Source organism: Haemorhous mexicanus, chromosome 3 (genome assembly GCF_027477595.1).
Source record: "Haemorhous mexicanus isolate bHaeMex1 chromosome 3, bHaeMex1.pri, whole genome shotgun sequence".
NCBI lineage: Eukaryota > Metazoa > Chordata > Aves > Passeriformes > Fringillidae > Haemorhous > Haemorhous mexicanus.
In genome coordinates, this window is record NC_082343.1 from 13,367,425 (window position 1) to 13,385,726 (window position 18,302).

Sequence of the window (18,302 nt, forward strand, 5' to 3'; positions counted from 1 at the left end):
TGGGAGCTCTGGGGAAGTGGGGCCGGATTTCCCCCTGGCCTGCTTCAAGTGTCTGCCAGGGAGGAGCATGTTTCCCTGTGCAGCTCTTTAGAAGCTTCCCGGAAGTCTGTCCCATGAAATACGGAGCTTCAGATGCTTTAGATTTTCATCGCAGCCTCTGTTACATTTTTCAGACATGACTGACTGCCATGGTCTCAAGGAGGTTACCCTTGGATCTGTAGTTTCCCTGCCATCTTCCCAAATGCTCTTACCTTCCAAGACCTTGCCTTCCATCCACCATTGCCCTCTTTCCTCAAAGCCCAGACCTTACTGTCCTTTATTATTAAGCTGGCCATTCTACAGGGACAAATCATCCGGATTTGCAACATTGTTTTTTTTCTGCTTTGCTGCCTCATGATTTTATCCTCTGTGAAGCTGTTGTATAGAATGATTGGTTCTCAGAATTTTAACAGTCCTGTTGGGGAGTATTCCAGAATGAGCTCCATTGTTCTACTTGCAGTAAGAAAATCAACCTCTAGTCAGGCTGGCCCGAAAGTGGCCCAAACTCATACAGTTTAGAATGAAAATCCTTGGGGAAAATGAATTATCTAGTGTCAAGAACACAATTTACGTTTGGGTATCACTCCTGCAACCCTAGACTTTTCTTTGAATGTCCTCTAAAATATTCCAGCAAAGAGAAGAAAATGTTGATCTAAATGCATCCAGCTATTAGAACCTGGGAGTTCTTTCAGGAACTGGAAATATGTTTACTAAAATCAGCATGAATAAGGGCAGATAAGAATCTCTGTCAAGAGCAATCTCCATCTCTGCCCTTCTCTATCAGACACAGAGGCTCTCCAGCATGCAGGGGCTGAGGCCTTTGTCATGCAGCAGGTTTCAGTCTGCTGGCCAAGAGAGCAATGTCATGTCTGCTGCCAGTAGCCCATCCCTTGGGAGAGGGTCTAGGCATTGTACCTTGCTGCTCTCAATCCACATCTCTGTGTTTTAGGAGAGCTCTGCAATCTGGAACCTGTCTTGCCTGTTGCCCAGCATGGCATTTTTGGGGGCTTGAAGTCTGCCAGAGATTTACAGGAAGAACCTTTGCTTCCATTCCCAGGCCTCCCACTGAGCCAGGCCAAGGAGACAGATCATCCCAGAAGTGCTGATCTTAAGAGGGACAAAGAGCTGAGGGACACCTCTGGAAAGGTAAGGGATAAGGACAGGGATGAGCAGACTTCCTTTCCAGTGGCTGTTTTGTGCTTGGCCCAAAATGTCACTGAAAATCATAATCTTCCCCTCCTGGGGAGTGGGGGATTCTCTTGGGAATATATTTGACAACTCCAGGGCAATTGCTTGGCCATTTCCAGTGGTGCCAAGGTCACTGGTTTGGAGATGGTGCTAATGTCATGCCAGAAGCATTTTTTTATGTGCAAAGGCTGTTTTAGAGAAGTTCTGAGTGGCAGAGCAAGCTACACATTAGTGAACGTGGGCAAAGTGCATCCTTGGAAGCAGAGAAATAAAGATTCTAATGTTTGAGTGTAAGCAAGGCTGCAAAATCAAATGGGAGAGTTTGATTTTTCCTGGTTACCTTTGTGGCTGTATCTCACAGCCCTCTCATTCTCAAGTTTTCTGCTCATGAACATCAACTTGTTTCTGCAACTTGTTTTCACAAGACTCCTCCTTTTGGTCTGCTGGTCTCAGAGACCAAGTCCTTGAGAGCTGAGTCCTTCAGAAGCCAGGAAGTGAGAAACAGCTGCAATTGCTGGCCATGAGTCTTAAACAACAGCTCATTAGCCCTCCTTGCTGGGTGTTGCACATGGTTTTCATTCTCCTGCCATGGCCTGTAGGAACTGAACTGCCTGCACACTGGCCATGTGAGCTCTTCCTCTATCTTGGAGCACTCCTATGACTTTCATGCTTCAAGCAGGGCTTCCTGACGTAGGTTGCAGTTGCAGCAGTGGAAGGTTGTGGCACTACAGTGATCCACCTCACTGTGTGTAATTGCTGAGGTGAGGACTGGAGACATTCCTCTGAAACTATTGGGATGTATATGGAGCTGCATTGATGCCTGTGGCACTCTGTGGACTCTGTGCTCCTGATGAGATGTTGTGTCTGGTTTGTGTGTCTCTGCTTACAGTCTGTGCTGTATTTCCATTGCACCTAGGTCCGTGCTACATTGGGCAAGCTGGCTCAAAAGAACTTAGAGTGGAAGAAAATGGAGCTTTTGGAAAAAGCAATGAAGAGGAGACAAAATGAATCATGCTTGCAGCTTCCTCCTAAGGCAGTTGAGCCCAGGGATGCAGCTGAAGCAAGTAAGTGGTGGCTACACTTGTGGTGGTCCTTTTTGACCACTTGCTTGCCCTTTGCACAATGTTGCAATCAGACTGGGGGGGCTGTTCTGCTTGCATCTGAGTGGAAGCTTGCATTAGGATTTAATTCTGTTTCCCAAAGAAAAATACAGAGGCCTGAAGTGTCTTGCTCATGGCCTCACTGAGTCAGTAACAGAAGATTAGCTTCCCACCTTCACCTCTAAAGTCCTTCAAAGTAGAAAATTTTGTCCTACAAAGAGCACTGGGGTTTCAGACTCTCTCATGGAAAGCAGCCTCCAGGGAAGGTGAGGCCAAAAGAATGCTTTTCTACCGGGGTGCAACCTGGAAGAAACAAAATTCATCTCCTTCTGATGAAAACACCAGAGATCCTTCTCCTGCTGCTCCCTGCTGAGGAGCTGGTGCTGTGGCGCTGTGCTGAAGCCCCAGCCAGGGCTTCTGTTGTAGCCCCAGGAGCAAGCAGCGTTCCCGACTGAATCCCGGCTGAGGGGCTCTGCCTGCAGGGCTGTGAGCTCTGCCCGAGGGCAGCAGCAGGGCCCTTAGGAGGCAGCACTCAGCCCGAGGGCATCACGCAAGGCTGTCTGCACTTTCTTTGGGAACTTCCCCTGCCTGCCTCTGGAACAGGAGAACAAAAGCAAAGCAATACTGGGTTTTTCTTGTTTCTTAGGGGAAGCAACACTGCAGTTTGGTTTTAAGCTAGAAGAGGGTAGATTTAGATTAGATATTGGGAGAATTATTTTTAAATGAAGGGGGTGAAAAGCTGGCAGGATTTGCCCAGAGAAGCTGTTGCTGGTCCATCCTTGAAGGTGTTCAAGGCCAGTTTGCATGGGGCTCTGAGCAACCTGATCTAGATGAAGGTGTCCCTGCTCACAGGGGTTGGACTAGATGGTGGTTAGAGGTGCCTTCCAACCCAAACTCTCTAGGACTCTCTGATTCTGTGATCACTGTCCCATGTTAGCGTGCCATTGTTATACTCAATGTTCTTTGGGATAACAAAGAGATGTTGCCCAGCTCCAGCAAGTTTTCTGGCCCTTTCGATCGCCAGCCTCTCCAGCTGCCTCCACTTACAAGCTCCTCTTTTGTCCCTGCAGCCTTTAGCCTACCACCTGTCGCTGGCACAGCTCCTAGTGTGCAGAAGAAACACCCTGGTAGTGCCATGAAGAAAAAGGTCCTCAGGAAGCAGGACAACGTGCCCTTACTGCCCAGTACACCCACCCTCCAGGGGGATGGCAGCTTCCCACGCAGCTCCTCAGGTAAGCCTGCTCCATGGCAGCTTTTTCCTGCTGGGGTTTGTCCTTGCACAAGGAGCACAAACTGTCTCTTGCCTCAGCCAGCACAGCTGGGATCTTGGGTCCATAGCCTGTCTTGAGAATGAACAGCAAATCTACTTTTGAGTTACCCCAAAAGTGGATAGTCTAGAATATTGAAGTCAATGGAAACAGAGGTCAGGTGTGAAGGGTCAGGTATGGCTGGTCCCTAGTCGGTGCTCTGTGGGGACTGAGCTGGGCCCAGCAGGGCTGGCTTGTTCAGGCTTGGCTTGGTGCTGTCGCGAGGCAGCTGCAGGTCTTTCCTCAGGGAGCTGCAGAGTGCCCCTGTCCTCAGGGCTGGGGGAAATCAGGGCGCTGAGAAGAGAGGCCCCTGAGGGGTTCCCTCCTGGGCCAGCCAGTCCTGCTGTCGGCACTGTCTGGCAGGGAGCGGGAGCTCTGCGGCCTCAGGAACCTGCCGCTGGCTGTGGCACCTGTGGCACTTGGGAGCTGGCGCTGTGGGGGCAATTGTCAGGTTCAGCCTGGAGCTGTGCCCAGCTGGGGGAGGCTGGGAGCAAGCAAGGAGCCCCAGGAGCCAGCCAGCAGGGAAGTCTCTGAGCCAGGGGCAGGATGTGCCACACGGAACCCTGGCTGGGAGATGGGGCTGCAGGCCGCGCCATGGCGGGGTGCCTTGCCCGGGGCTGCAGCGCCCACGGCCGACCCTCTCCTTACAGTGACCTCGCAGACGGCCACTGGGGCCAAGCGACGAGAGGAGCCGCTCCGTGGGCACGGGCAGAAGGACAGAGCCTTTTCAGACCCACCGCAGTCCTTGCAGGAGGCACTCTCCATGCTGGGCAGCGACGACTGGTAAGGAAGGCCCCGTTCCCTCGGTGTCCCTCTTAGCGTTAAGGTCGCTCAGAAGCGTGTCTTGCTCGTGCCTCGGAGCGCCGAGAGCCCAGAGGGCCAAAGGGCACTGGGGAAACCACTGCAGAGCAGGGAGAGCATCAAGATGGGAGAGCAGCCTTTTCTTGGCCTTGCTCTGCAGCAGTGCTGCAGCTGCAGCAGGTCTGTGCTGTTTCCTCCCTTTGCCTGCTGCTCCATGGAGCTGCAAAGGAAATGCTGAGGGAAGAGAGAAAGCTGTGGGATGAGATGATTTGCTGGCTGAAGGCAGAGGCAGGATGGCAGCAGTTTTGAGTGTAGAGATTTGGGTGCCTTGGGCCGCTGGCCCAGGGGGACTGAGTAAGATTCCTCTCTGCTCCCACTGCTGACAGCAATGGCAGGGACTCCTGCATGTGAGCCCCAGAAGCAGCTCCAGGGAGCTCCTCTTTCTGAGAAATGGACTGAGTTGTGCTTTCAAGTCCCTCAGCCTGCCTTTACTCCTGAAGGGCTTGTGGCAGAAGAGAAGGAAAAAGAAATAAAATCCTCGAGTAATCTTGCACTTTTGGAATTCAACTTTTCCTTCTCACTGCTTCATATAGGCCTGAGATGTTTTGTCAATACTCACAATGGGTCCCAAAATTCTACAGAGACAGAAGGAGGCCCAGAGGTGATAACCCTACAAATGTTGCTGATATTGGTTGTCTTTTTGATGTCTGGGTTTGCATCCACTCACTGATGGATGCTTCATTCTCACAGGGATAAGCGTGAACAATTGGCCACAATGCATCTCCTTTGCTTTGCCCTGTCTCTTCTGCTTTCTCTTCCCCATATCTCTTTGGTGCCCTGTGAGGTGCAGAGAGCTTCTGCAGGTGTGGGGGGTCCTGATGACACTCGGGGGTGCCCGTGGGATCAGTCGCCAGCCCTGTGCTGCAGCCCTGATGCCTCACACACCTTCCTGAGCCTGAGGGCCTGCACAAAGCACGTGCTGAGAGATGGAGTTGTTTGCACCTTTTAGATAACATGTTGCTGTTGTGGGGGTTGTTTTAGGAAGGAGTGTTCTGGGAAGAGCCAGAGTTTCAACAGTTCTTGCCCAGGGGTAGAATCTTCTGGGACATCCTGCTGTGGTTTTGGGGAATGTGTGAGGTGGAGTGGAGTGGGTGACACACAAACCTGGACTGTAGAGTGGAAACTCAGCTCCAGCGTGGCAGGGCAGACTCTCAGTGCTGAACTGCCTGCTGGGGCTGACAAAGAAGGAAAATGCCCCAGTAACAGCCCAATGGGACTGTGTCTCAAGGACAGGTAAAGGGAGGTGACAAGAAACAGCAGCATGACCCGGCCTCACAGCTTCTAGCAGTGACAGAGGCACTTCATGTGCCAGAGATTTTCAGAAAGGACACAAATGAAGACTCTGAAAGCCCTCTCTTTGCCTCATGGATTTGTGTATGCTTTTGACAGCCAGAGCATCCTGTGGCAATGTGTTCCGTGATTTGATTAAATACTCCTTGAAAAGCACCTCCCATGGTTTGACTGAGCTGCCTGCCTGGTCATTTCAGAGGGTGCTGCCTAGTTCTTGGGTAGAGAGAAAAATCAATCCTTTTGGTACTTGCCTTTCAGGGAACTGAAGGAGAAGGGACTCTTCAACATCCCACGCCTGGCTGAGTCCCATCCAGAAGTCCTGCTTTCCAGACTTCATGAGATTTGCTTGGCAGTTACCAGCGAGGTGAGAACATTGCTCTGAATTGTCCCCCATACTTCATACACGGCTTGTAGAGTAGCTATGTGCTTGTTCATCTCCATGTGTGCTCAGGCACTGCCTTCATTTCTGGTTTTAGACCTTCTATTTCTAATGTCTGTCAGCCATCTGTAGGATCTGTGTGTACATGCAGCTGTATTTACTGGTAGGTCAGGTGTCTGGCACTTGTCTTTGAGTGTGGTGCCATTATAATACAAGGCAGAAACTGAGACACTAATGACATTATATGGCAGAGTCCCAATCTCTGCCCAAGCTGTAATTGAACACTGCAAATGAGGCTGTAGATCTGAGCCTGTGTTTTCTGTTTCCTGTCTGAATGCTTAAGGTACAGGAGTTGCTTTTTTGAACAGGAGCACTTGACTGTTTTATTTTTATGACTTGTGCCTTTATGGTTTGAAAGCATCCCTTACTTTATTTTGCTTCTTTGTTTTTCAAATCAAAGGGCCTAAAATCAAAGCAATTGACATTATAGAAGGGTTAAGTAGAACACTTCAGTGAAACATTTTCTTTATGCCTGCAGTAAGCAGGTGTGAGGCCAGAAATTGATGCCAGAGTAAGTGCCTTTCTTCTGCTCTTTCTGTGCTTTTATGTTCCTCTATACACAGCAGGACATGCTGTGATTTCCTGGGAGTTTTCCGGTTTTCTTTTCAAGGTGATTCTTATGTTTCCCCTCATGACTTCCCCAGGTGACCAACCTCCGGTCCAAGGTGTCCTGTTCTGCAGTTGTCACTCTGGGAGAGCTCTTTGCCATCTTGAAGAAGGACATGGACTCTGAGGCGGATGAGGTTGCTGTGGTCCTTTTCCACATGGTGCAGAACTCCCCAGAGTTTATTCAGAAGGCAGCCTGTCAGAGCCTGGGGATGATGGTAGAGAACATGACTCCTGCACGAGCAATGACTGTTCTCATGGACAAGGGAGTCAAGTAAGTTCTTCTTCTTCTTTTAGTGATGTTCTTCACCTTCCAGTGTGTGGGTGAGGGAAGGGATGAGAGAGAGAATGGGAATGCTGGGAGGGAAGGGTTCTGTATCCTGTATCTTCTGGGGATTCAGTGACTTAATTCTCTGATCAACCTCATTGCTTTCCTCTTGTCACCTGTTTCTGCCCTCCTGCAGCCCATTAGGTCACAGAATCACAGAACTGTAGAATATGGGGAGTTGGAAGGGGCCCATCAGGACCATCAATTCCAGCTCTTGGCTTTGCACAGAACAGCCCAAGGGTCACACACCGTATACCTGAGATTGTTGTCCAAATGCTTCTTCAACTCTGTCAGGCTTGGTGCTGTGACCACTGCCCTGGGGAACCTGTTGCAGGGCCCAAGCACCCTCTGGGTGAAAAACATTTTCCTGATATCCAAACTAAAGCTCCTCTGATGCAGCTTCCTGCTGCTTCCTGGAGTTCTCTGTCAGAGTTTCCTTGATGTGGTGAATGGAGGGGAAGTGGAAGTGCCTGCAAGGGCTAAGGATAGAGCCTTGTGCTTTTGTGGGAAGAGGGACAATTGCAATTGCAGCTGTGAGTGCTGTTGCATATTTTGCAGCGCTAAGCACAGAGGCCCTGGGGAAAACCACATATCTTCATGATGCCATTAACCTGAGAAATAAGGAGGGTCCTTGCTGGGGTGTGGAGCACATGGGGGAGAGTGTGCTGGGTATGGCACAGCCTGCACAGCAGGTGCAGCTCCTGCCAAAGGGAATCTTGTTTGAGTGTCCTGGCCTTAGAGCTCTATGTTCTATTCAACCTGATGTTTCATGTTAGCCTTGAGATGATGAATCACTTTCCAGGCACCTTCACAGGTCGAGTGCCATGGGAAGCTGAAGCAAATGCTGCCCTAAGTGTTGGTGCTGGGCCTGATAGTCCCCAAGAGACAGTCTCTAGAACAGGACAACCTGGCTAAACTGACTGGCACCCTTTCCTCAGCTTTGCAATAGGGTAAAACACTCAGATGTATCCCTTGCCAAGGCTCACAGAAGAAACAGGCTGCATTGCTGGATATTCTGCAACTTCATGCCCCACAGCATGTTTTCCCTGCATTTGTTTTTTCCCAGAGGTCTGCAGATTTGGGGATGAATGGGTGGAAAGAGCCTCATGGTGCTGCAGCTCTGTGTACTGGGTATCCTCTAATGGGTCAGCATGAATTGTCCCTGATTTCTAAATAATTCATATGTGATCTATTACTTTAGTTTTTCTCCAATGAAATTTTGGGAAAGAAATGGAGTAACAGATAGTGCAGGGAGACTGAATTCTTCCCTCTTCCATGCAGGCAGTCCTTCTGTACAATGCTAACTTAGTGTTTATCTGAGGACAGAACCTTCTGCAGGTGTCTGAAGCTGCAGGGAGAACCCAGGCTCCTTCCCCCAGCAAGGCCAGGGAGCACGCTCTGGCCAAGGCCTGTGCTGCTGCTGCTCCTTGTCCCTGTGCCCCAGGGTTTGCTCTCTCCTTCCCAGGAGCCGCTACACCCAGGCGCGGAAGTGTGCGGCCGAACTCCTCCTGTCCTTGGTGGAGAAAATGGGAGTCACCAAGCTCGCGGGCACCCCCAGGGCTGAGAGGCTGGCACAGGTGGCAGGGACACTGGCTCAGGACTGTCACAAGGACACCAGGTAATGATCTTCATTTCACCTCCAAAACCAGAACCGTTTTTTGTTGGGCTATAAAGGCAAAACCACAAAAGAGTGGAAACTCAAGGAAATAATAAGGGACCTCTCTGTGTGGATAAGGGTCATCAGATCATGGAATATGCTGAGTTGGAAGGGACCCATGCAGGTCATCAAGTGCAGCTCCTGACTGTGTGCAGGACAGCCCAAGAGTCACTCCATGTGCCTGAGAGCATTGTCCAAATGCTTCTTGAGCTCTGTCAGGCTTGGTGCTGTGACCACTGCTCTGGGCTGCCTGGGGAAATGACTGTACTGGGTAACCTGAGGTTGGCCAGCAAGAAGGAGCATTGCCACCTTGCTGTGACTTGAAGGATTCTTTACTGAGATCAAAAGAGTGCTCAGATTAGCCAGTCCAACAGTTTAGGTTGCGCAATAGAAAGCCAAATGTTGGCTAATGTTCATCACTGAAGGATCCCAAACATCTAGTTCACATTAACTTAAGACTTCCCTAGAAATAGTTCAGAGGTATCTGGCAACATATTCAGTCTTTCTAAACCTCTTCTGCAGATTTCTAGAATGCTGTTTTATGTGGCTCAGTGACCTCCAAATTTCTTCTTGAAGAAAACTGTGGTTTCCTAGTGGCAAAATCACCCCAAACGACTAAAATCCCCTTACTTTGATGATGAAATTCCCATTAATAGCTGCCAAGAACACCAGAGCAACTAGCTGTCCCTGTGCATACATACAGTATAGAATAAACAAAAGCAAGGATGAGGTGAGAAAGGTAAATTACTGTGCAATGGCAGTAGGACACTGCTAATAGGCTCTGACAACAAAGCAGATTTGTTTTGCTTGTTCCCTGGGATCCTTTGATCCCACAGAAGCACACCCCCAGTTTCAGAGAGAAATGGTATTTTTCTCTTGCCCCACATTCTCCTCTTACCTCTTGTGTTCAGCTGCAGCACTGGGCAGTGTCAAGTGAGGTAAATCTCCCTCTTTGCTGAGTAGGTAGTGCCTTCTCATGCAAGCATTGCACCTGATGAGTTCAAGGCATCAGCCTCTTCTGTTAACACTCCTCCTTGGTTCACTTTTCTATTCTTTCCTTCTTTCCTTCCTTAGGCATTATGGACAGGAGATGGTGAAGATGTTAGTGAATAATCAAAAATTTAAAAAGATTTTGGAACAATCTCTTTCCCCACATGACCTGGAAGATATCCTGACAAGAATTAAGAAGAAAGTAAGTGCTTGGCAGGAGGAATATATCCTTTGTGCAAGTATTGTGCCTGCTAAAATGAGATCAAACATACCCAATGTGTCTTTATCTCATTCCTCTTCTGCTGAATCACTTTGCTTCTGGGAATGAGCTGTTAATCCTCAGCCTCTTCATCTGCAGACCACAGAGGAACTGCAATTATTAGGGAAAGAGTGGGGTTTTGAATACTTTGAATATTGGTCACAAAGAAGAAAGGGAAAGAGGAGAAAATGGGTTTACACTCAGTTTATGCCCCAGCCACACTCTCCCTATTCTGCCCGGAGTAAAGCAATTAAGTGGGAATGGTGCTTCTGAATATAACAGAGTCTTTCCAAAAGAGACTGGAAGTAGCAGTACCAAGGAAATTTCCAAACATAGAAAAGATGTCCAAGTCAATCCTAGTTACTACGATTGCTGTCTGTCTTTTGGGAATACTGCCCTGCTGTAAAGCCCTGTGGAGCTGGAAGAAGCTTAGTGAATTCAGCACCATCCAATGGGAAATCATGTGTTTGTTTGGGGGGGATTTTATTCTTTTTATCTACACTACAGAAGGGAGTGTGCCTTGGTGCAGGAGCAGGGAGAGTAAGCGTTGAACCAAATCAACTTCCAGCATAATGGGCCAACCTCCAAAGAGTCCAATTTGTTCTGCTGCTTCCTTTAAGACCACTCAGTGCCCGTCAGTTTGCATTATTCCCATTTATGCTCAAGACTAATGAATTTGGGAATTTAGACTGCTGCTCAGTGTGGTCGCACCCATAATCTGCCTTGGGCTACTGAAAACAAAGAGTTGGCATCACTGAATCTCTGGTCTTTTTCTTGTTTTAAATTAGGAAATGTTTCCCTAAGCCTTGGTAGCAGTGATCCTGGTTCTAACTTGTGTTTTAAAGAGGGAATTTCCTATTTTATTTTCTAAAGATTCATGAGGTTTCTCTATGTCTTTGTAGGGGATGGAAAACCAGAAGGGTGAACACCCATCTGTCAAGGAGCCGGTGAAGGAGAGGAACGATGGCTCAAAGAAGCCCCCGGCCACATTGCCTTCTAGCAAATGGTACTGAGCACTTTTGTCAGATGTGACCAAGCACACGACAAACTTTACATGCCTCTTCCTCAGGCAAATCTTTCTGCTGGAGATGACCAGTGCCAGAGATTGTTTCCTTTCCCTACAAATGCTCTAGGATTTAAAAATGTCAACTTCTGCATTGTGTTGAACACAACTTCTCTGCAGGGCTTTCCACAAAAATTGGGTGACAAAGAGACACCCATTGGTTGCAGTTCAGACGATCCAGTGCAGTGGTAGTGGCAGTGTTGTGGAGGCTAGGAGAGGGCTAAGTCTCTGCTGCCTGACTTGAGACAAGTCAATCCAACCAGGGTTTTTTTTCATCCAAGTGGAGTCCTTTTTAGATGGGTGTTTTAATGAGAAGTCCCAGTCTAGAAGCAAGATGCCATTCCCCAAACAAGCAGTTCCCATCCATGTGGTTTGGCCTGGCTGATTCATGGTTTTCTTATCCTGAAACAGTACAAAGTTTGAATAGTAAGTAGCAAGGCAATTCCTGAGCAGTTTTGGTCAACAGGTGTCTCAACGTGGACTTTTTGTCTTGCTATTCCTGTCCTTCATAGAGTTTGCTTGTTGGACAGCATGTTTGGTTTATTTCCCCCTGTGCTGCAATCAGCATTTAAGAGAGGAATTTGGTCCTTGCTGTCTCTTCATGCCAGTGGCAGAGCTACTTGTACCTGTTCTCCTCTGATAACAGAGGGAATTTATTTAGCTCTGTCATGGTCAGCAGTGGCAGGAAAGTGACCACATGCCTCAGTAGCATGGCTAGCATCTTCCTGTGCTCATGGAAGAGATAGGTTGATCCAAGAGGATTATTCCCGGAGGGTTTGTTAAGCTGTGCATCTAGTCTCTAGGGAAGCAAATGAAATGTGAGTGTAGTTCTGGCATGTCTGGCTTCTGTTTCTATCTCTGTTCCTGATTTTCTGGATCCTTCAGCTATGCCCCTGTTCATCTGTTCAGATGCATCTGAGCTGCTTTTCCAGATTGTCATGCCTGGTGTAGAGACACTTCTCCAGAATGATGAGTTTCCTTATTATAAGACACACACGTCCCATATGAGCAGGCATTTAAACTTGGAAGTAGTGTCTCTCTTTCCCCACAAAGCATGCCTTGGAAGGCATCTGAAGATAGATCAGATGCATCTCATCCTTGGTTTTTCTGAGTGAGCAGTGATGAGAATGTCACTTGCAGATTGTCTCCCATAATGATTGTCACGAGGTCCAAGTTGTTCTTCAGAGCCTCATGATTTTCTAGCTTGAAATCACATCATTACGAAAGCTCCTCAAGATGTTTGGCTCACAATTAACTGAAGGTATTATCAGCCAAAGGTCCTACTTTGGTTTTGTTTTCCAGGGTGAAGTCTGCCCCTGGTGGACGCCTCCTCCACCATCCTAAAGCCCAGGTCACATCACCTGCAGCTGTGGAAGGAAGGGAATCACTCCAGAAGCTTTACCATCTCCTGGAAGCCAAGGGGTTTCAGGCACGGATGGAAGGAGTGGCACTCCTCCTAGATCTGTGCAAAACCAGCCCCCAGCTGATCTCCAGTAACATTGTCCAAGTAAGTGGGGTATCTTCATTGCTCCTTTCATTTAGCTCCTTTCCCAAGCCTGTAGAAGTAAAGTTAATTCAGTGTGTCTTGGCACTACATCCTGGCTGTTTGGGACAGGCTGGTCCCTCTTACCCAGACAAATTTAATTCAGGTCCAAGCTTCAGGACAAGTTCTTTCAGCCCAGCTGTATTTGTCTGGCAGGTGCCTATTGCTGCTGTTCATCAGATGATGGCAGAATTTTCTGCTGGTGTAACTGCTGCTGTCTCCTACTCCCAGTTGGGTGAAGTGAAGGGAATCCAGCCATTGAAAGCATGGCAGTTATTCTCTAGACAGCAAATAGGTTTTCATGGGGAAGAGAAGTATCAGGCTGGGTTGGTTTAAATGAAATGTTTTTAAAAGGATACTTCTGTAAACTCCATCTTGTCTTGCACAGGCACAACTCTGGCTACTCATTTCCATCCTCATCCCTGTTCCTCTTGGTAAAATAGTGCTCACCCTTCTTGAGGGGCCTTTTTTTCTCTTTGGAAAAGGAGGAAAACAGCTAAGGACAGATCTATCCTTTCTCCTCCCAGTGGCTGCTTTTTCCCTTTTTCCAGAAAATGGTACCTGATGATGTGGCTGTCAAGGGACTGAACCTGCTCCAATGAGAGCTGTAGAGCACATTACATTTCAGAAGTCCACCTGTTAGTTAGAGAAATGGTCTGGATCCGGGAAGAGTTGATCAGAGCCTGCCCATCTCCAGACACAGGTTCTGAGACAGACAAAATAAAAGTTAGATCTCCTCCCGCCACAGTTTTGGCAAAATCATAACTGCCCTCAGTACTTGAGGCAACTGTATGGAAAAATGGGCATGGTAAATATCAGCTTCCATACTTTGAAAGCAAAGGTAGTCTTCTGAATTAATAAATGGAATTGATTTAATGATTTCTAGGTGGAGAGAAATACCATAGGAACTTTTCTGTCCCCAACCAAAATTCTTAAAAACAGGAGAAAATCTTTCAAGCAGCATCAGGTTGCGCAACTATTCCAGTGAGTGGCCCACAGGAAAATGGTGAAACTGTGCAGGCAAGGGCTGACCTGACGGAAAGATCCCTTTCATCTTTTATATTGCTGAGTGCTCATTTCTGCATGCCCTCTTGAAACAAGGACATTTTAATCCAGCTTTCATGTTGTTTGTTCCCTTCACAGATTTTTGATTATTTTGTCCTGAGAATAAATGACACCCACAAGAAAGTGAAGCAGAAGGCGCTGGAGGTGCTGGCAGAAATCATTGGACTCCTGGAAGATGCCCTGAACCCGGTGATGGTCCGTTTGGTGGAAGGGATAACAAAGAACCTGAACTCAAAGGATCCCGGGGTTCGTGCTGCAGCTGTGAATGCACTGGACAAATCTGTTGCTCATTTGGGTAAGGCTGAGCCCTGGCATGGACTCTCCTCAGCTGTGTCTCTGTCTCTCCCACACAAGAGAGCGTTGAGTGCCTTGGGAGCTATTGCTGTCTGTGGAACGCTCCAGCTGACACCCACCAGAAGCTGTGGAGGTGCAGTCCTTATGCACCATCCCCAACAGGCTGGAATGTGCAGCAGCATTTCCCAACAGTCCCAGGAGCCCTGGGCTCTGTGCTGCTGGTCTGAAGAGCAAGTCCTGGACTACAGCTTTGCTACAATTCAGAGGCAAAGGGGTTTTGGAGTTTGCTTGGGCCCCGTCTGACTTCCCAAATGAACAGCTTTGCTGTTGGCATGAAGGGACACTGGCCCATCAGAGCTTCTGCAGAGCAGCCACCTGGAAGGCTCCACAAGGCACTGGGGGAATATGCCTGAAAAATGGAGTGTTGAAGAGGCAGGTCTTCAGGGGGCAGTTTCCACTTTCTCCACTTCAGCTGCTCTGTGAACTCACAAACTGCCCGAGTCAGTGCCTTTCTGTGTCCCAAGTATGGGCTTCTTCCCTTTTTGCTCTGGGATGCAAAACCTTTTCACTGCTTCCATGTGACTGAACTCTTGAGGTCCCTGATGTGAAATGTTTTAACATCGCTCCTGGGACAGCAGACAGCTTTGGATTTACAAATGTGAAAGGAGAGCTTTTCTTTTGGAATTTTAAACCCTGCCAAGTAGGCTGGAAGGAAAGAAAAAAAGGATTCAAAAATCAGCCGAAATCGACTTTATTGTATAAAATGGGGTTGCCCCTGCCCTTTCCCTCCCCACTCTCCTTTCTCCTATGTCCTCAGAAGAGTGAGCAGAGATGTGTGTTTCACTTGTAGATGAAGTATCAATGATGAAAGAGCTCAGCCACCAATGGAGCCAACTGAGTGGCCAAGCTCTGCTGGAGGTCACGGAGCGTATCACAGGTATGGCCTCCCCTTCTAAGCCAAGAGGTCTCTGAGGGAGTATTTACAGGGGATGCCTGTGAACAGAGAGCAGAGTAGCTCCTCCACATCAGGAGGTGCTGAGCTTGTCCCTCCTGCCCAATAGCCAAGGCAGGTGTATTTGGCAGGCTTTCCCTGGCTGCTGCAGAGCTGTGCAGCCTCTGAGATGGGGGCAGAAGCCTCACTGAGGCTGAGCTGTCACTGGGGCTCTTCTCAAGTTCCGTAGTGACCAAAGTCTTTAACTGCATTTAAACTCAAATGAAGTCCCATTTTAAAATGGGGACCAGAACCCATTTCCTGCTTAGCAGAATTGGTTTTGGGTACTTTCAGGAGCTCTTTCAAAGTTGATGACTGCTAATGGATTAACAGCATAGAGAAAATGAAGTCTCTTCCACCAGAGAGTAATAAATGGATACTACATAACATTTTGCCTGATCAGAAAATAAGACTGGTCTCCTGAGCATTTCAGGTGTTGATCTCTCAGCCAAATCTGCCATGCAAGGAGCTTGTTGGTAGTAAATTTTTGTCTGTGTTTGATACAGTTCAGTTCAGAAAGTGAGCAGAGAGCAGATTCCAGAGACAATGTGAGAAAACACTTGTGTTCTGGCTAAATTTCAGTCCCCTGTGTAGCCTTTTTCTCTCTCTATGCCCCTATTTCAGTGGACATTGTAAGAAAAAATGCCATTAACATTGGGAAGGGAAATGCCATTAAAATGTGGAGATGCTCAAATGTCAGGGCAATGGGGCCTGGGTAATTCTCTAAGACACACGGAGGTTTGAAAGAGCTCTTTGTTGGAAGCCACAAAAGCACTCTGCCAAAGACACCAGCTCGTCACTGATGTTTCTCATCCAGCTATCAAGCAGCACCCATCTCTGGTGGGCTGGAGTTTTGAAGTGTGTTCTAATACTGCCCTTTGCTGTGGGCCATGGAGCAAGGGGAAGAGTCAGATGAGACTTTTGGCCCCTGACATCAAAGTTACAAAAATGGAATCATCCCTTTTATTAGAAATTTCTCAACTGCCTTTGTAGGATGCATTTCCAAATCTTCCGTGTGGGTTTAGACAATTTCTTAATGGAAATAAAAGGCAATTTGACATTTTATTCATTGTTCATGCAGAAACAAATTGTGAAATAATTTAGTAAAGGTACCAAGTCTGCCACAGGTACAAGGCTCTGTTTGGAGAAATTAGTCCTGAGGGGTTGGTGGCTCTGTTTCAAGGATGATCAGCTGCTTTGCCCATTTCTGGCTCATGGGGCTCTGTGTGCTATTTCACTGATCTTGGCCAGAGAGGCTTCCAAGAAGCAAAACCAGAGGTAGATCCTTGTTTGCATTGAGGTTGATGAGTAAGGAGCTGTGTCTCTGTCCCGGCAGATCTTGTGGAGTGGGTTTATGCCAGGAGCCCTGAAGTGGTCCAGCGCTACGCCCTGCCCGTGCTCTGGTCCTGCCTGGAGAACAAGGCGCTGCCTGTCCGAAGCGCCAACGTCTGCGCTGTGGTCACCAAGCTTGCCTGTGCCCTCTGCGAGGTGATGGGCACCCAGCTGATCAAGTGTGCTGAGAGCAAGCCTCCACACGTGCAGGAAAACCTCTCCAGCCTTTTGGGCTGGTGAAGGTTTCATGTTCTCCAGAAAGCTGACCAAGTTCTGAGTTGGACACCTCCGGATGGGAGTTTTAGCTGTGCCAAAAATGACCAAAGACTAAGGAAGGGTGTGCATCTGCCCCACTCTCTCCATCACCCTTCCTAGTCATGGCATGGGGGGCCTGAAGCAACTCCAGACTGAGGATTAGGTGAAGATCAAGCATGGATCAGCCTCACACAGAGGTAAGCGGGGAGCTGGGCTACTCTCTGGTGGGAGGAAGGGCCTTGTGGCAGCCCAGAGAGGCTGCGCTCACTGGCAGGGAACACTTGTGCCCTGCATGTGCCCCCTGCAAGGAGCTGTGCTGCTGCCAGTGCCCCTGGAGCTGTAGGGCTGCTGAGCTGTGGGGCAGGGAGAGGAGCAGGAGGCTGCATGTGCAGCTGAGCCATTCCTGGAGAGCACAGGGCTCTGGGCTCCCTGCTGTCCCAGGGCAGCCCAGTGGCCAGGCTGTTCCTGTGGTAGCTCTGGGGAAGTGGGGCAGGATTTTCCCCTGGCCTGCTTCAAGTGTCTGCCAGGGAGGAGCATGTTTCCCTGTGCAGCTCTTTAGAAGCTTCCAAGGAATCTGTTCCATGAAATATGGAGCTTCAGATGCTTTAGATTTTCATTGCAGTCTCTGTTAAACTTTGTGTCTCCCCTTTGCAGGCCTGACTGGCTACAGTCTTACCAAGAGGTTTTCCCTGGATGTTTCTGATGTTCCCTTACCGAAAAAGTCCTTGCCTCCAGAAGAGCTGTTTTTTCTCAAAGATCAGGAAGAGGCCGCTGACTGACCGAAGAGTGTTTCAAGAATAGGATTTATGTTTTAGGCTTTAAAGCTGCAGATGTACATATGTTCTGATATTTAGATGTAGTTTTGAATAAATGTGTTTTGATCATATCTTTAAATTTTGATGACATCATTTTAATTGTATTTATTTTATTGTGATTATTTTAAAATCTAAAAAAAAAAAAAAAAAAAAAATTACATAAACCGAAGGAGATTGGGAGTGCATCTCACTCGATGTGCCAGTGTCTCACCACGTTCTTTCCTCACTTGCCCTCTCTTCTTCCTCTTTTGCCATGATTTTTTTGTGCTATTTGTGCTGCCTTTTGTTACTTGGCATTACAACAGGGCCACCTGTTCACATGTTTGGGGGACAATGAACCCAAAGGATCCTGTCTTGTCCAAAGTTTTCTACCTGGATGTGTTCTGTGCTCCCCAAAGGCCTAAGCAAAGAAACCAAGAGTAGTGTGCCCAAATGGGAAAGCTTTGCTCCTCTGCAATCTCACACAGGTCTGGCTCACAGGTGTCTTCAATCACAATTCCATAGGTAAGAAGAGGTTGTGTATTTCACTGGGAAAAGATGCACTGCTTTGGAAAAGTCATCTGTATGTATATTTACCCAGGACAGCAGTCCTGCTGTGTTGTTTGCAGGAGGATGAGTGGACTGTGAGGTCAAGAACAAGTGACAAGAGTTCCTCAAATCTAAACTGGAGTCTGGGTACCATTCAATCCACAGCTGAGAGATCATTTGTTCCCATGGACCAGTGCTTGCAAGGGTAATGAATTCCTGCATAGCTGGAACAAGCATTTCTGGATTCAGCTCCAGCTCTTTGTGGGCTGCATGATCATTGACAATGCTCCCTATTGTCCTTGGTTAGAGTATAACGATGTATTCCAATCCCGTCCTCGAGAGCTATTGAAAC

The 18,302-nt window shown here is 48.2% G+C and overlaps 1 protein-coding gene across 1 annotated transcript; it reads left to right on the forward strand.

Moving 5' to 3' along the window:
* The first annotated feature begins 3,462 nt into the window (after nucleotides 1-3,462).
* On the forward strand, nucleotides 3,463-16,696 carry LOC132324377 (TOG array regulator of axonemal microtubules protein 2-like). Its single transcript, XM_059840424.1, has 11 exons — nucleotides 3,463-3,559; nucleotides 4,285-4,417; nucleotides 6,044-6,149; nucleotides 6,869-7,104; nucleotides 8,624-8,776; nucleotides 9,890-10,007; nucleotides 10,967-11,070; nucleotides 12,430-12,634; nucleotides 13,814-14,030; nucleotides 14,880-14,966; nucleotides 16,357-16,696. Exons 1-11 carry the CDS (start codon nucleotides 3,463-3,465, stop codon nucleotides 16,590-16,592), a joined length of 1,692 nt encoding a protein of 563 aa, XP_059696407.1. The 3' UTR covers nucleotides 16,593-16,696.
* The last annotated feature ends 1,606 nt before the right edge of the window (nucleotides 16,697-18,302 follow it).

Excerpts from the sequence above, each read along its gene's own strand:
- LOC132324377 (XM_059840424.1), top strand. The coding sequence starts at position 3,463 with ATGAAGAAAAAGGTCCTCAGGAAGCAGGACAACGTGCCCTTACTGCCC. Across the intron at positions 11,071-12,429 it reads ACATTGCCTTCTAGCAAATG|GGTGAAGTCTGCCCCTGGTG; the intron begins GTACTGAGCACT and ends TTTGTTTTCCAG. Across the intron at positions 12,635-13,813 it reads TCTCCAGTAACATTGTCCAA|ATTTTTGATTATTTTGTCCT; the intron begins GTAAGTGGGGTA and ends TTCCCTTCACAG.